The sequence below is a fragment of the Macaca fascicularis genome, chromosome 3 (genome assembly GCF_037993035.2).
Source record: "Macaca fascicularis isolate 582-1 chromosome 3, T2T-MFA8v1.1".
Classification (NCBI taxonomy): domain Eukaryota; kingdom Metazoa; phylum Chordata; class Mammalia; order Primates; family Cercopithecidae; genus Macaca; species Macaca fascicularis.
In genome coordinates, this window is record NC_088377.1 from 138,216,174 (window position 1) to 138,234,163 (window position 17,990).

At 37.3% G+C, this 17,990-nt stretch overlaps 1 protein-coding gene across 7 annotated transcripts in view; it reads left to right on the plus strand.

Moving 5' to 3' along the window:
- Positions 1-8,890: 8,890 nt before the first annotated feature.
- Positions 8,891-17,990, plus strand: part of PCLO (piccolo presynaptic cytomatrix protein) — a 401,999-nt gene continuing 392,899 nt past the window's right edge. For all 7 annotated transcript variants that reach the window (XM_015447837.3, XM_015447839.3, XM_005550357.4 and 4 more), the window contains exons 1-2: positions 8,891-9,430; positions 15,354-16,938. In XM_015447837.3, coding sequence (XP_015303323.3) covers positions 9,183-9,430; positions 15,354-16,938 — 1,833 coding nt within the window. In that variant the 5' untranslated portion in view covers positions 8,891-9,182. The remainder of the gene's footprint in view (positions 9,431-15,353; positions 16,939-17,990) is intronic.

Consider the following 17,990-nt stretch of genomic DNA (forward strand, 5'->3'; position numbering starts at 1 on the left):
CCTTGGTGAGAAGTGGAGATTGTAGAACAGTCAAATACATAATGACTACAGAAGACAGGCTATGAACATAAATTAAGAAGCCAGGTGGGTGCAGGTTTAAAGGAGAAGGCTGCTACCCAACTACAGTTGGTTGTTGCCAAGTTATAATGTACTCAGTGTTTCAGACTTCATTTTTCCAAAGAAATAAGAAATCTATAATTTGTAATGGGCAATCTCCCAATTTAAAAATGTAACACATAAGAACACGTTAAGTCCCCTGGCACTTGGCTTCTCATCTCTAGTCACTCCTGAAGGGGAAATGGACATGTGATCACCATATTATCCTGACCTATACCTGAATAAGGATTTCTAAAACTTCCCAAACATTTTTGCCTAAACCGAATTCTCAAGATGAATTTTTCTCCCTTTATTAAACTCAAAGATTTGTTCCCATCCTGTTTTTGTTTGTTTTACATTTAAATTTAATTGTGTTATAATATTGGCTCTGCATGTGATAATCAATGTTTTGGGAACAAATTACAGTACAGCATTGTCAGAAAAATAATAGATGATAAAAAGAAGTTGTGAAATATTTTAATAGCATGTCTTCATGCCTAAAGTGACATTGACATTTATCAGAGTAGCACAAAAATTTCCAGCTTTTAAAACATTGTTAAATTCTCTTCTATATTTGGCCTTGCTCATCACTCTGTCTTATAATATGCTCAGCAGAATAAGGACCAGTTCCAGACTCAAATAGGGAATTCCAGTTACAACTCCAGTATAACCAAATATATGCCCAGTCTAAATGCCCACATCCACTAAGCCAATAGCATACAGGGGAAAAAAGAGTTACAGAATATTGTTTCTGTCCCCTAATCAGCTTGAGTATGCCATGGATTGAAAAAGCATGTTAAAGCACCACTTTCCGGGTACTTAAGTTAGAAACTACAGTCTGTTTATCCAGTCTAAGGCCTCTAAAATCAGAATATATAACATCTACGTTTCCATCAATCCTTCTCCTTACCCATTCTCACTGATTTAGTTTAGAGTTTATTCTTTTCACTATTTATTTCAAACTGTAAGGTGCACATGAATCACCAGGGGGTATTGTTAAAATGCAGACTCTGAAGCAGTAGGTCTGGGGTCAGGTTTGAGAGTCTGTTTTCCTACAAACTCTTAGATGCTTATGTGGAAGGTCCAAGAACCCTACTCTTCCCAGAAAGATGGAATATTTTTAAAAACATCTGTCTCCCCGACTAGAATATAAATTCTAAGCACAGAAACTAGGTCTCTATTGTATCCCACTATACCTCTAGCATCAGCACATAGTAGGTGGTTTAAATAGTTGCTAAATGAAGAAATTCTGCTCCGCTGAACAAAACTAGGAGATCATCACTAACTGGCAAGGGAGATGGGCAAGCAGTCAAGAGACAGAGTTCCAAATCTTGCTACTTGGCCACCTAAAGCGAATTGGTGAGCTGTAAGGTACGGCCATGTTTTTGGCAGTAGATGGCCCATCTTTCCTCAGTATGTCTGCTTCTTGGCCACCTAAAGCCAACTGGTAAGCTATAAGGTACAACCATGTTTCTCATAGTAGATGGCCCATCTTTCCTCAGATTGTCTTTCAGAATGGGATGAAAATACAAATGCCTAGAAAGGAACTCTATTCATCACTTCAGAAAGAGCCTTCCTTCTGTGGAAAATCTCTAGAACAGCTTCTCTTTGAGTCTTTTACTATCTATGATTAAAAATAGCCACCACTTCCAGCCAAGAATTGCAAGAAAATCAATAAGACCATGATGATCTATCTTGGAGTGTCATTTATTAGATTGATACAATTACTTTTCTTCTATGAAGGGCTCAGCTTTTGAATCTGTGATTGGTACGTCTTTGGTCTTATGAGATGAATGATGAGATACAATGTGTGAAAAATTAAACTTCTATAGTGGCAAGTGTAAGTGACTCAAGAGTTACGCTGGAGAATGGATCATTGCTTCACTTCTACAGTTTAAAAATTTATAAAACCAACCATGGTTACTGCAGTATTACATGGCCATCAGGTTTCAAAAGTTTGAGACTCCTGCAATGAAGGCCATTAGAAAACATGGAATATTATTATTACAGACAAGTTATGGACCATCTTGCCAACAGCTGACACTGATCTTTCTATGTGAGCAGTAAGTTGAGTGGGGAAAGACATGGGAAGCCTCAGGCAGAATTATATAAAATATCTTCCATCCTTGGGGCTTACTCATCAATAATTAACCTCGCAAACCTAGAACTTGGTTGGAATAAAATTAAACATTCCCCAAATGGCTCCTGAAATGGTGAATGATAAAATTATTGCTCTATGATTTGAGGTAAAGATATCTAACCCTAAATGCAAATAAAACATGGAAAGTTGATAATAATATTTTTAGTGAATAATATCATGAAATTAGAATAGTGAGAAGTTTTGTTATTGCGTTTTTTTCAACATCTGTATTAGCCCATTCTTAGCAGCTATAAGGAAATACCCAAGACTGGGTAATTTATAAAGGAGAGCAGTTTAATTTACTCACAGTTCCGCAGGGGTAGGGAGCCTTCAGGAAACGTACAGTCATGGTGGAAGGGGAAGCAAACATGACTTTTTCACAGGGCTGCAGCAAGAAGAAATGCAGGGCAAAGCAGGGGAAAGCCCCTTATAAAACCATCAGATCTCGCGAGAATTCACTCACTATAACACGAACAGCATGGAGGTAACTGTCCCTAAGATTGAATTACCTCCCACCAGGTCCCTCCCATGACGTGTGAGGATTATGGAAACTATATTTCAGGATGATATTTGAGTAGGGACAGAGCCAAACCATATTATTATCCTTATTTTTTTATTCTTCTTTTTGACTGCATGGAATATTTCTCAAATAAAGTACTATGTGTCATTTTCCAATTCTTATTATATGTTTTAGTCAGCCTGTTAAAAATGTATATAGATTTCCAATATACTTAATGCACTATCAAGCCCTAAAAGTGGCCACAAGAAGTACCGTCCCATGGATCTATACATTCTTTAGCAGGACTATCTTTTCCTATTAGAAATTGGAGGCATTTTAATAAAAGGGAGAAAGGAGTAGGTTTTAGATTCTTGTTAAGCTAAGTTTGAGTTCTCTCTTTGAGTTGAGTTCTCTCTTGTCATTTACTGGTTAAATGAACTAAAGAAATTTAAATAAATTTTCTGAATCTCAACTTTTTAATTTTTAAAATGGACAGAACAATAGTTACATGACAAGATTGTCGAAAGAACTGAGATAAAATTGATAAAATACTTAACAGTGGGTCTTGTAATATATTAAATGTAATACAATATGTATAGGTTAAAATTGTATCATTATAAAAGATAATTCCTTAATCATTACAAAAGAATTCCTTTATTTTCCCTTTATAGATGTCCTCTACAAAATAACCTATTGCATTTTTTGCATTACTTACACTTTTAACCTAAAGACTGGTCACTAAGCAATGCATTTAATGTCTGTTGATTTGAGCATTCACTATGTGCACTAGGTAGTGATGGTATTGCAAAAGAAACAGCAATATTTTGCATCGTTCTAAGAAATCAGTACTGAAAACAATTAAGCAAATAAAGCAACATGATCTGTAAATAAATATCAAATAAATAATAATATTCTCAAACAATAATTGAAAATAATAGTGGCTTCAGACTAGGGAAAGGTCTGACTATGGCGAATGGGCCTTGAGCCTGGCCTTGAAAAATGCACAGATGGATAGAGCAAAGGGGACAATCCTGCCAAGCTGATGAAGAGCAGAACTAAAGAAGAGGTTCACGTGGTATGTTTTGAGGTCAATGAGTGTATTAGTCTGTTTTCACGCTGCTGATAAAAACATACCTGAAAGATTATTAGGTTGAAATTAACACATGAGAAAATTATGGGGCCTTCTGAAGACCATAATAAACCTATATTTTAGTACATAAAATAATGACTAAAACATATACGTCAGATGTCTTTTTTCTCTCAGTTCCTGTGTATGTACATGATATCTATATTGCATATATTTTTTAACATATATTTACATGGATATAAAGCCCTGCACTCTTTCCGTGCCCTGAACTCCCACCCCATCCTTTCTCAATAAACCATGCATATATTATTAGTCAAAGTTCTCCAGGGAAACAGAATCAATAGGATGGAGAGATATATACCTATACCTATCTATCTATCTATCATCTATCTGTCTATATATTTGGATATGTAGGTATATGGATATATTTTTTATTATATCTATTATATATATACACACACACATATATATATGTGTATACACACGTTATAAAATAAGAAAATGACTCACATAATTATGGTGGCTGAAGTCTTACGATCTGCCATCTGCAAGCTGGAGACCCAGGAAAGCTGGTGATATCATTCAATTGGAGCATGAAGGCCTGAGAACCCGGGGGTTGGGTGATCAATGATGTAAATCTAAGTCTAAGGGCAGAAGACTGATGTTCAGCTCAAGCAGTCAAGCAGAAAGGAAAAAATTCTCCCTCCCTCTGCTTTTTGTCCCATTCATGCCCTCAGTAGGATGGATGATGCTCACCCACATTGGGGAGGGCAATCTGCTAAATCCACAGATTCAAATGCTAATCTCATTTGGAATAATTCTCACAGACACACCAAAAACAATGTTCAGCCAAATCTCTGGCACTCCATAACCCAGTTAAATTGACACATAAAATTAACCATCACAACGTACAAACACTTAAGCAACATAGACATTCCTGCCTTTGCATGAGAGAGACGAGGCAGGGTTTTACAGTGCACAGTCCACAGGAAACATCTTGCAGCCTCACTGACATGTTGGTCCTGCAAAGTCCCATAGGTCATATTGCCAATGGAGCTAGCAGTGGGAACATTTCTCTTTCACCTTTCAAAAATAAGTGGCATCAAGTCCCCTCCTTCTCTTACAGATTTCTCTACTTTTGTCCTCCAATTCATGCTACTCTACTAATACAAGTTGTCTTATCTTTATTCTGCAGAACACTTAAATAAGCCCATGCTGTTTTAAAAATATCTGAACTCCAGGCCAGGTGCTGTGGCTCACATCTGTAATCTCAGCACTTTGGGAGGCCGAGGTGGCAGATCTCCTGAGGTTAGGAGTTTGAGACCAGACTGACCAACATAGAGAAATCCTGTCTCTACTAAAAATACAAAATTAGCCAGGTGTGGTGGTGCATGCCTGTAATTTCAGCTACTTGGAAGGCTGAGGCAGGAGAATTGCTTGAACCTGGGAGGTGGATGTTGCTGTGAGCCAAGATTGTGCCATTGCATTCCAGCCTGGGCAACGAGAGCAAAACTCCAACCCCCCATGCCACCCCCACAAATTAAAAAACAATATGTGTGTGTGTATATATATATATCTGAACTCCAATCCATCACCAGGCTCAGAAAAACTAAGAATCTCCTAGTTGATTTGATCTCAACTCCTTTAGAGGTTAATGTGACTATTAACAGGTTTTCCTGGATAAATATTAAAAGTACTATTATATAACACACAGTATATTATATTAACTTTGTAAAATTCGACAAATAATTTTGAATTTCTGACCCCAAGTGTTTTATCCAGGCAGGGCATGTAAATCTATAATCTAATCCTCTTGAGTAGGACCTTGAGACTGTCACCTGACTCCAAACAATTTCTCAAATAAGTACATTAGTGTTCCTCAGAAAATTATTATAAGTAAATCTTCCTCTTTCTTTCTTTCTTTCTTTCTTTCTTTCTTTCTTTCTTTCTTTCTTTCTTTCTTTCTTTCTTTTTCTTTCTTTCTTTTTTTTTTTTTTTTTTTGATGGAGTCTTGCTCTGTTCACAGGCTGGAGTGCAGTGGCGTAATCTTGGCTCACTGCAACCTCCACCTCCCGGGTTTAAGCGATTCTCCTGCCTCAGTCTCCTGAGTAGGTGGGACTACAGACGCCTGCCACCATGCCCGGCTAATTTTTTGTATTTTAGTAGAGACAGGGTCTCATCATATTGGCCAGGATGGTCATGATCTCTTGACCTCATGATCTGCCCGCCTCGGCCTCCCAAAGTGCTGGGATTACAGGTGTGAGCCACCATGCCCTCCCAAGTCTTCTGTTTCTTATATAACTTTACGTCTGGGTAATGCTACATCATTTAAAAATTGTCTTCACATATATTTTCTTGTATGAACCTTTCATGAAGCACACATATAAGTATTCAAGATAATTGCGTTCTTTTCCACTTTATAGTTTAGCAGGGTGGTATTTGGAAATTTTGAACAAACAACTCAAGTGCAGCTGGAGAGTAAGTGAGAAAATTCACTAAAAGAGTGAATGGAAACTTTGAAGGCTTATGTATAATCATAATGTGCAAAACCTGGAATATCAGTTATATAGCTTAACTAATCCCCCCAAAAATCTTATTGACTTAAAAAAGCATCTCATGATTATCATGATTATTCTTAATTCTCTAATTCTTTCAGTTGATTGTGCAGTTCTTCTGCTGGTCTCACTGGGTTCATTGACGTGATTGTAGCCAGTAGGTAGCTCAGCTGGGGTAGGTTGTGCTAAGGGACCTCACTAAAGCCTCAGCTGAGATGGATAAAGCCGGGGCAGCTAGGATCCTCTCTCCATGTGTCACACCTCCTTGGCTTCTTCAGAGCATGGAAAACTTAGTAATTTCCCAGGCTAGCCTGGTAACCATATACCACATTCTGATAATATATTTCTAGTTTACAAGTGCATTCACAACTTTTTCTAATTTAATCGTCACAAGAAACCTGAGAGGTAGTAATGTTAGTAGTATTATTTTCTCTGCTCTTACAGTTGAGGAACCACAACATCTGAAAAGCCAATGACTTACCAATCCAAATAGCTATTTGAATGCAGAGCTAGGATTTAAAATTAGACATTGTCAACAGAAAAATCCTGAAGAATAAGACATGCACACATGTGCCCATTCTCCAAAGAGTAAGTTCTAAATTCTGAAGTCCATTTATAAAATGATTGAATAAATAATGCTGATCATCTAAGTTATAACTTCATGTCTTATTAATATTTTTTCAATTTACAAGTATTGTAAAGTGACAAAACTAATTTTATTACTTAATATTTTATACATTAAGGAACACATTCTAAATACGACTTTTTCTTTTATTTAAATTACAGATACACTTTGGACTAAGTATAAAAGAAAAAAATTGATGGTTCATATATTAAGAATTCAAAACTAAATTTATCAAACTTTTCACTAAAATACTTCTCATGATTTTTCTCTCAAAATTGAGAAGCCAGTTTATAATCAGTTGTAATCTCACTTGAATTTCTTCCACTCTAGCTGTAAATCCCACTTTAAAGTAGAACTAACAAAAATGGCTGAAACCAGCAATTCAGAAGCAATTCAGCCTTAACAAAAAATGAAGCGTTGGACCTTAAGCCACTGCAGGTTCTTGCTCCATTCAATGAACACAATCCTCTCTCACCTTCTATTAGAGAACGAATATTAATAAAAGACCTTCATATGCATCTATATAAATATTACAAGCCATATTGTCTAGAGTTATACAAGCATGTAAATTCATACATACACAAAAATGCATGGACTTTTAAACATACAAAGGATGAGAATAGCTTCAGTTTTATCACTCATTACATCACACACAAAAGCAGTTACGGTATTAATATACACTATGTCAGTTTTTTTTTTGGCATTTGTTACAAAAGATGTTAGCATTTGGTTCCCTCATAAGAGACTGCGTTATTTTTGTTGTTATTTTTTAAAAATCAGTTGTAATTTTTGGTGCTTTTATACTGGAAACTACAAATTCACTTTGGAAGGTACAAGATTGAACTACGTAATGATTATTGCAAAAATGTGGACTTACTTTCTGAGCAACTTATACATTTCTGTTTGATTTATTTATTCGTTATTGTTCCCTAACCTCAACAGCTAAGACATTAAGTCCACATTCTGAGGAAAGGTAGGTAACAACATTGAGGCTGCAGATTCAGTGCTGAACAGTCCCGTCTAAGAAATGTAACAGCAAGAAAAGCGTAGGAGTGATAGTCGAGAGTGGGTCTGAAAAAGTGGTTATTATGATAATGTGCTGCTAACCAATTGTGTGACTATAACTTAACAGTCACCCATTAAATTAACTTTTTGGGGTTCTTCTGTCCACACTTGTTAAAAAAGGGGTGGGGGAATAAAATCATGTTTTCAAAATTTCATACTAAAACATTTTAATATTTTTACAATCTGGATATTACTGCAGAACCCCACGTCCACAACTTCCCGTAAACTTTTATTATTGTGTAGTCCCTCCCTTTAGAGAACAAGTTATAAGCACTCAAAACCTTAGCTGCTTACTAATATTGTATCATTTAAAATAATCTAATTAACAATCGAATTGTTCTGTGAAAGTTCTAAATGAAAAGGGCCATTCTTAGCTCCCTTGGGAAATGTGCCTTAAAGGTATCAGGGTCTCTCTTGCTAATCTTCAGTTACTCTAACCCTTTCCTAGAATGTTTTAAAACCTTCTTTTAAAGAAAATAAATGAAACTACAAATCCCAAGAGCCAAAGCTGAAAACAGACATTTCCTCTCCTGCCCCTCCCGCCCCCTTTAAATCTAGGAGTCTAGAAAGCTAAAACTCAAGTTGAGGCATCCTGAAATATGCCTGAAAGAAACGTCGCCTGTTTCTTCCGTTTTTAGCCAAGGGTTCACTGGGCTCCTTTAAATCGGTGCTGAGAGCGAGGAAGGATCCGGAGCCACGCAGGATGGGGTGGGCGTGGGCCGCGGGCATCACCTGTTCCGAGAAGCGCCTGCGCACTGCGAGGGCGCGGGCGAGGAGGCGGTGCGCGGTGGGAGGGGCGGACGGCGCCCGGCTGCCACCGCTCAGATCTGCTTCTCCCCGGCTCCGGGCGCCGAGGCGGCGTCCAGGAGGCGTCTTCTGCAAAGGTTGCCTGGCGCTGTCCAACATGGAGGAGGCACCGGCAGCGGGCGTTACCTGCGAGCAGGACTAACTCCCTCCTGGCGTTCCGGGAGGCAGTGCCTGGTCCGGAGTGCGGGGACTCGACTGCCTGCACGCCCCGAGGCGGACCCCGGCTCTGACTGCTCCCCTGGCCGCGGGCTTCTCAACTAGGACGCGGCGCGAGGAGGGAGCGCGGCGGCCCCGAGTCTCCCTGAGCCATGGGCAACGAGGCGAGCTTGGAAGGGGAAGGGCTCCCGGAAGGGCTGGCGGCGGCCGCAGCAGCCGGAGGAGGGGCTAGCGGGGCGGGGAGCCCCTCGCACACCGCGATACCGGCCGGCATGGAAGCGGATTTGAGCCAGCTGAGCGAAGAGGAGAGGAGACAGATCGCCGCTGTCATGTCAAGGGCGCAGGGGCTGCCCAAGGGAAGCGTCCCCCCGGCCGCTGCGGAGTCGCCTTCCATGCACAGGCATGCACAGCATGATGTATATGTCCGGGCATATATGTACAGCTTCCCGTGCACATATGTGCCAGTCCGTATGTGCCAGCACGGCGGTACATATATGTCGCCTCCGTTCATTTTATTTTCCCCAATGGGGTGGTCATAAAGATATCCTAAGCCTTTTGATGGGCGGAATAAAAATGATGCATTGTAGAGTTTCTGGTGGGATAGTCAAGGGTTACATTCTTGGAACTGTGATTTTAGGTTGTGATTTTTGGCCTTTTGGAGCCCTTTCCCTCTAGGATGGCGTGGAGAGACGCCCTCCAGTGTTTTACTAATCTGGAAGTCTTCCATTAATACAACACGGACGTGTTGGGAAATAGATAGAGCTGGGTGTTTACCTGTCTCTGTGTAAACCTCTTGGCCATTGCGGGGTCTTTTTCTCTGTGAATGATGTCTAAATATTTCTGTAACAATACTTTAATCCCATTGTAGGTGATTTGTCCTCTCTCGCCACCCCACCCCCAGAGGAAAGCAGAAGCTGTTTAGGTAGAAGGAATATAATGAATATACCTTTTATATTAATTGAGGAACCCTAAAATATGTGTGGCATTAAACAGATGGTTTGGTCACAGCAGAGCAGGTGCTGTACATGTATTTCTAAATTAGCATATGCTATTTTAAGCCACTGCTCTTTTTTATGCAAAAGTGGCCTTCAGTTTAGGGAAGAACATGTGAATTTTATTACCTTAGAAAATAATTTTGAATACATACTTTTAAAAACAAAGCAAATAAATGGCAAGTATAAGAGCTAATCAGTAATATGAACGTATTCATTTCCGCCTGTAACTCTCCATTTTCCTTCATCCCAATAGATTAGTTGTTTTCTAATTAGAGTACTAAGAGGGTATAATCATTGTGCCTGCCTTGCCTTTCTTATGGTAAACAAACCCTTTAACTTTGCACCCTCTAGTAGAGAACAGTTTTCTGTCCGTGGTCCTGAAACAATTTCTCTTTTATGACAACTGAAGGGAAACCTACAATTTTCATTTGAGATATTGTAAGCACGAAAGACCTGGATATATAGGTGTATGTCCTTATCCTCTACTTTATAAAATGATTAAAAAAAAACTTAGTCACTATCACGTAAACATAATTTTGCCAAATCATAGGAGAAATGTAAAATGTTTTATGGGTAGTGACAGTATTTTCACATAAAATCTTAAATGCTTAAAATCTGCCAGGTAAAAAGCCTATTTATCTTGAAACCGCTAGTACTAGTGAAAACTAGCCCCTTTATGTTAAGTATGTTTTTCTGTATTTTTAAACTATGAAATCTATGGGGCTATTTCTTTGGAAAAAGTCTTTCTTGTTCTCTTATCCAGTTTATGATATGTATGTACTGTTTTCCTCTACTTGATGAAAACTTGACTAGGAAAAAATAATTAGCGTTCATTCACTAGACTTTCACAGGATAATAACAAGGTACAATACTTTTATTAGCCTTTTAGAACTGTATGCCCGATCTTTTATATTTTTTCCTAAGAGACACAAGCAACAGGTTTATCATGCTGGTAAACAATACCAGTTACAGTGAGATCTTTGATTTCTAGATTTCTAACTTTTCTTCTGTTCAGAGGGTGGCTGAGAAACATTATTTCCACCTATTAAACTGTTGCTTCATGCAGTATTTGTATCAGATAGTATACTTTTAAAGCTCTCTACTGATAATTTTGTTAGGGTGGAAATCTTATCAATAGGTAGTGTGTGGCCCAAACAGTTATTGGTGAAAACTTTATCCAAATACTAAAAAATAAACAATAATTTTCTTACTTTTGCAACTTGCTCTTAAATTTTACTGAAAGATTTCTATAAAATGTACATAACTTTGTAAAGTTGTTTTCCCTATGTATGATAACCAAAGCAACATTTGGTTTATCACTTAGACTTTTAAAGTTATAGAGTTGTGTAAATTTAATTAATATAGGAAGGCATACACAAATTAGTTGAAGCTTTAAGCATTTAAGTGGTGTGAATTGAACATAGAATCTTAAAAATAAAGACTGAGAGCATGAGTTTTTATCCTATTGACTTTAACCAACTCAGCAAATTACAAATACTTCTTAGTCAATGTGTCTCATGTTCCTTGCCTTTAAATAAGGCTAATAATACCTATCTTACCTGTCTTAGAGAGTCCATTGAGGATCAATTAAAAGTTGACATGAATGTTTTTGTTTGAGTTGTAATTTACATGAACCCTACAAATATAAAGAGTGGTAATATCAATATCAACAGTGGATGACACTGTCACTGATGGCTACAGGCAAATTGTTGAATTGTACATTGTTTTTCGGTTATTGTGATATGTGAATTTTCTTTTGCATGTGGAAAAATCAGTTCAATGGAGTGTAAACCACCTCCTCCTCCCACAAACCATGAGTGAGGATACCAGATTTCTGTGACTAACTAGTTTTATGACCTTGAATTAGTCACTTAGCTTCTCTTAGTCCTTATATCCTGGCACTTAGAGCATAAATGCATAGATATTCATTTATATAATATATATAAATTAACAGATAGTCCCAAAGTTGCTTATATTTCTAATTTATAAAATTTTGTGTGACTCAGCACTGTCAAGTGTCACTGCTTGTTGTGTTCCATTTATAAAAGATTTTATTACCTCAGATACTTTTACATTCTTACATTTGCATATATGTTTTCCTCATCTTAGGGGAAATATTTTGTTTTCTGCTGACAATTTGAAAGAAAAATTCTAAGGATGACAATAGTAAAATGAAAAGGGAGACAGTACTAAATACAGGTAGTTACAAGCTAGCAGTAGATGACAGGTTACAAATGAAATGCTCGTGGATTTTTTATTCATTTTATACCCAGAGAAGTGCACTTTCATTACTTTTTCTACTCATTCTATTTACAGTTCCAGATATATCATACGAGAAGGGCTTTATTGAAAAAACTTCTCTGATTAGTAGAATATTTAATAAGAATTCTAACTGAACTGATTATTTTCTTTACTACTTTCAGCCTCCTCTACTGGGCTTCTTCCTAAAGGTGTAGGCCAAATCCAGGTTCTAAAAAGAAAATGGAATTTATCCATTTATATCTCAGAAGGCCTGTAGAAGAATTTTTAAGTGAAAGCAATTCAAGAAACATTAAAGTAAAACAAATACATGATATATTTATTCCTTGGTTCACTCATTGGTAATCATCCACTTATTCATTAATTCATCAAATATTAATGCTCATCTACTAGTTGCCAGGCTTGATTCTAATGATGCAAAATAAGTGAAATATATCTTTTCTCTCTAGGAGTTCACAGTCTAGTATATAAGGCAGAGATTGCATTTTAATCACTTTTTCTTTGACAGTAAAACTGTTACGCCTAACAAAATTTCACCAAAAGACAATAGCACCTTTACATTTTTGTTTGGTATTGACAATTTTTTCTCTTGATTTTGTTTCCATTTCCCACTCAAAGATCTCTGTGTTTTACTCTTATTTACATAGTTACAGCAACTAAAACTAAGTTTAAATTATAGGACAGTCTTTAGGGTTGTATGCCTGTTTTCTAATGGGGATTCTATAGTAAAGTACAACTTATACTTGTGGGAAGTACATGCAATTATAATCCCTGGTGCAAGCAGCTTGCTTTCAATACTGCTATTTCTGATCATCACAAATATTTGGCATTCATGAAGTTTATTTTTTGGTGTTTTGCAGACATGATGGATTAAGTGAAATATCAAAACAATGATTAAAATAAGTTTAGTAGTATTTTCAAGAGATAAAAATTTAGCATAATTAAGGATAGATTTTTTTTTTTTTTGGTACTCTGCTTAAAGTTAGATTTAGAGGACTCTGTACAGGGAAGTTATTTAAACAAAATGCTTAATAATTACTCATAGGATTGCCATACCTGTAATCAGCCCTAAGCATGTGCTCTTCAAGGGAATGGTACAATATATTAAGTAAATATAGAAGATTTATAGGATAATGTCAAGGTCTGAATAGTGTAGCTATAAAGAAATGTTCGGAATGATTTTCTCCAAATGGAAATATGTAGCAGTGCATTTTAGAGCTACCTTGGAACTATTGGAATTAACTAGGGTAACACTTTTAGTTCTGTTTAAGTAAAGACTACAGAGACATGGTAGAATATATGTATTTTTGTAAACTTTTCCTTGGAGGAAATTGCAAAAATTCAGAATCTACTTATTTGTTTTTTACCAGAAAATCCCTTTATGCATACATCGCCATTTATAGATTATTTTCTTTTCTTCTAGGTGTTTGCTACCTAGAAGTAATGCTTCTCTGCTTCTTTCTGCTATCCCTTACATCCTGACCTGTGTTCAAATTTCTATGTCAGGAAATTTGGAAAAAGTTAATTCATAAGAAGTATTGATTATGAAATAAAATATTTGTAATATGTCTCATTAGCAGGTAAATTTTGTTAAACCAAATTAACCTATAAATCTCTATTCTCATATTATATTTTAGGTGCTACTAAGTTACTTTCTTTATTCTTGTTTCCTTTAATGAAAAAGAAACTTATATTTTTCAAAATTTAAAAAGCCTCATATATCAAACAAAAGACTTATAATCTGATTTTCTCCATAATTCTAATTTAGAATATTCTTTTAGCTGCAACTTTATCAATGAAATATGAATTATTTTAAAAGTTTCTGTATTTAATATGACTTTTGGCTAAAACAATAGATATATACAAAGTAAGAAACTCCTATTTTAATTATTTAACCATAGTCATTTAAAATGTATCATGTTTCCAAGGCTGTTTTAAAAAACACATCTTATATATTCGTCTATGAATTAAGCTATATCTTGAAAATTAATTACTTGCTACATTTAATCTCAATGTCAATAATAAATTAGATTACTAATAATCGATCAATGGCATTAGGAGATGATGTAACAAACACTGAGTAAAGAGATATATGGATACCAAGATATATCTCAAGACGATTTAAGCATCTATTGTTGCTTCCCATAAAAATTTCGGGTTAAGAATTAGTTATTTTTTCAAAAAGATAACACTGATCTTGAGAATAAAGATGGGATTGTTCCTCAAGAATGTCTAAATCATGAATGTAGAAATTCTTATTCTGTAAAGTTTTTTAAGGATAATAGTTGATGAATAGTGCCTTTCTAGGTGGTGGCATGGGGATAATCCCCAGTCACTCTCTGGGGCTCTCAGGATTTTAGGTACCCACATCTGTGTCCCAGTCTCTCCTGGCCAGTGATCTGGATCCCTAGAAGCCCAAGTAAAATTAAATAGATTATAAACTTTTTAGCATTCCTGGGAAAACATCATGTAAACTCCATTATCAGAAACTCCCCTTATTTCACATTGTATTCCCTATTTAGCTCATGTAAATTCTCAAAATGAAGTTTTAAAAAAGTCTCAGCAGACTCCTACATTTAAAAATGAATATTTTTAATTCTCAATGCTGCTGGCATTTGGAAGACTTTCTTTGATCATAACTTTTGATAAAAAGAAAAAATACACTCTGTGAACATGTATGTCTTATAATATGACATTGCATTGATTTATTGAGGTTTTAATTTAAACCTATATTTAGTTAAGTTTTAAGGTCAGATTCTATTAAGTGCAAAGATAAATTACTTTTATTATAAGTATTTTCTAATTATATATTTTAATTTTTATCAATCATAAGAGCAATTTTTTTTTTCTTTTCTTTACCTCCTTGTTGAAAATCTGTACCCATTAAAAGAAAGAAAAAAAAAGTATTAAAAGTTTTATGAACACTTAAAGGATGCTACAAAAATGGGTCTTAGTAATATTTATACATTCATAATTTTGAAGACATAAGCAATAGCTTTTTCATATTACTTTGATTTGAAATAATTTCCATTATTTTCACTTTTTTTTTTTTTTTTTTAACTCTTCTAGGAAACAAGAGTTGGATAGTAGTCATTCTCCAAAGCAATCAGGAAGACCCCCGGACCCTGGGCGTCCAGCTCAACCTGGTCTCAGTAAAAGTAGAACTACAGACACTTTCAGGTCAGAGCAGAAATTGCCTGGGAGGAGCCCTTCCACTATTAGCTTGAAAGAATCAAAGTCCAGAACTGATTTTAAGGAAGAACACAAATCTAGTATGATGCCTGGCTTCCTCTCAGAGGTTAACCCTTTAAGTGCTGTCTCCTCTGTTGTAAATAAATTCAACCCTTTTGATTTGATATCAGACTCTGAGGCATCCCAGGAAGAAACCACCAAGAAACAAAAAGTGGTTCCGAAGGAGCAAGAAAAACCTGAGGGAATCACAAAAACTCCGTCACAGCAACAGCCACCCAAGCCGGTTCCTAAGCAGCAAGGACCTGGTAGGGATCCACTTCAGCAGGATGGCCCTCCCAAATCAATATCTTCTCAGCAACCAGAAAAAATTAAATCACAACCTCCAGGTACAGGAAAGCCAATTCAGGGTCCTGCCCAGACTCCTCAGACAGACCATGCAAAATTGCCACTTCCACGAGATGCATCCAGGCCTCAGACTAAACAGGCGGACATAGTAAAGGGAGAATCAGTTAAACCCTCTCTGCAAAGCCCATCCAAACCACCTAGTCAGCAACCAACTCCTGGAAAACCTCCAGCACAGCAGCCTGGACCTGAAAAATCACAGCCTGGGCCTGCAAAGCCCCCAGCTCAGCCCCCAGGGCTAACAAAGCCACTGGCTCAACAACCAGGGACAGTGAAACCCCCAGTCCAGCCACCAGGGACAGCAAAGCCTCCAGCTCAGCCTCTTGGTCCTGCTAAGTCTCCAGCTCAGCAGACTGGGTCAGAGAAGCCTTCATTGGAGCAGCCTGGGCCAAAAACTCTAGCTCAGCCTCCTGGAGTTGGGAAGACTCCAGCTCAACAGCCAGGGCCAGCAAAGCCTCCAACCCAGCAGGTGGGGACACCAAAACCCCTAGCTCAACAATCTGGGCTACAGTCTCCAGCTAAGGCACCTGGGCCTACAAAGACTCCAGCTCAGCAGGCTGGGCCAGGAAAGATTCCAGCTCAACAGGCAGGACCCGCAAAGCCTTCTGCCCAGCAGACTGGCCCAACAAGGCTTCCTTCACAACTGCCTGGTCCAGCAAAGCCCCCATCTCAACAGCCTAGCTCAGCAAAGCCCCCACCCCAACAGCCTGGCTCAGCAAAGCCCCCACCCCAACAGCCTGGCTCAGCAAAGCCCCCATCACAACAGCCTGGCTCAGCAAAACCCTCAGCTCAACAGCCTAGCCCAGCAAAGCCCTTGGCTCAGCAATCTACAAAACCAGTAAGCCAAACAGGATCAGGAAAACCTCTGCAGCCACCAACAATGTCTCCATCTGCAAAACAGCCTCTTTCACAAGGCCTCCCTAAAACCATCTGTCCTCTTTGCAATACCACTGAACTTCTGTTGCATGTTCCAGAAAAGGCCAATTTTAACACATGCACTGAGTGTCAAACCACTGTCTGTAGCCTCTGTGGTTTTAATCCCAATCCTCATTTAGTGGAGGTAAGTGCATTTATTCACTGAGTCCATACTCTTCAGCCATATCATTGTCTTACACAAATGATGCTTAACTAAACACATACATGACATGATGGCGTTGTCTTTCTCTGGATTCTCCCCTCCTTCCTTTGTTTTGTTCTCTGTCAGTTGTAATTTTTTTTTTTTTAATATTTCTCTAACTATTGCCTCAACATAGCCTCAAACATTGCCACAATTTCTGAAAATTTGGCATATAAGACAAATATAAATTGATTGAAAGATGATGAGCACCTACTCATTTCACTCTATATGTAAGACCAACACTGTTATTTAGCATACAGTGACATTGCTTTGACTTTTACATTGGTCTTCCTACCTATCAAAATTTTGGTACTCATAAATGTTATTTATATTTGTGTTAGAAAGAAAAGTAGATAATGTTTTCAAATTCTGAATACAATTTTAACTTAAAATTGAATATCCTTTTTAATCTGCACATCCCTTTTCCCTGCCACTAATTCTGATATATCAAATGAGGGCATGTTGAGAGTCTTTAATAACAGTATTAAATCATTTCACAAAAGGAAGAAGTTGTTAGAGCAGATTCAGAATGTATGGGTGACTTCTCAGATTACAGTTTATATCTCCTAGGCTTGAATCTGGGTAGCCTTATGTTTCCAAGGGTTAACTGGGTAATACTTTCTGACTCAACAAATTATAAAAGGGTTAATTGTGATACAGATGAGTACAAGTTTGTTTATTCAGATTGAGGATAGAAGAGTAGTTCTCAGCAAGTCAACTGACTGTATTAATATTAGTTCAGCATGAAAAGGCCTGGAATAATGTAGCATTTTAATAGGTAGAGATTCAGAGTTCTTTTTAGGAGAAGGGACAAGAAGACACAAAGCATTTTTAAAAACTCAGAAATTCTCTGGCATTAAGGAATAAAACAGTGAAGATGGTATAAAGAAATGGGCAGTGAGGTTGGAGATAGGTTAGAGTCAGACTTCGGCTTTTCACATTTAGTAGGTAATGATGAGCATATAAATAGAGAAGAGGTTTAAGATCTAAGAGAA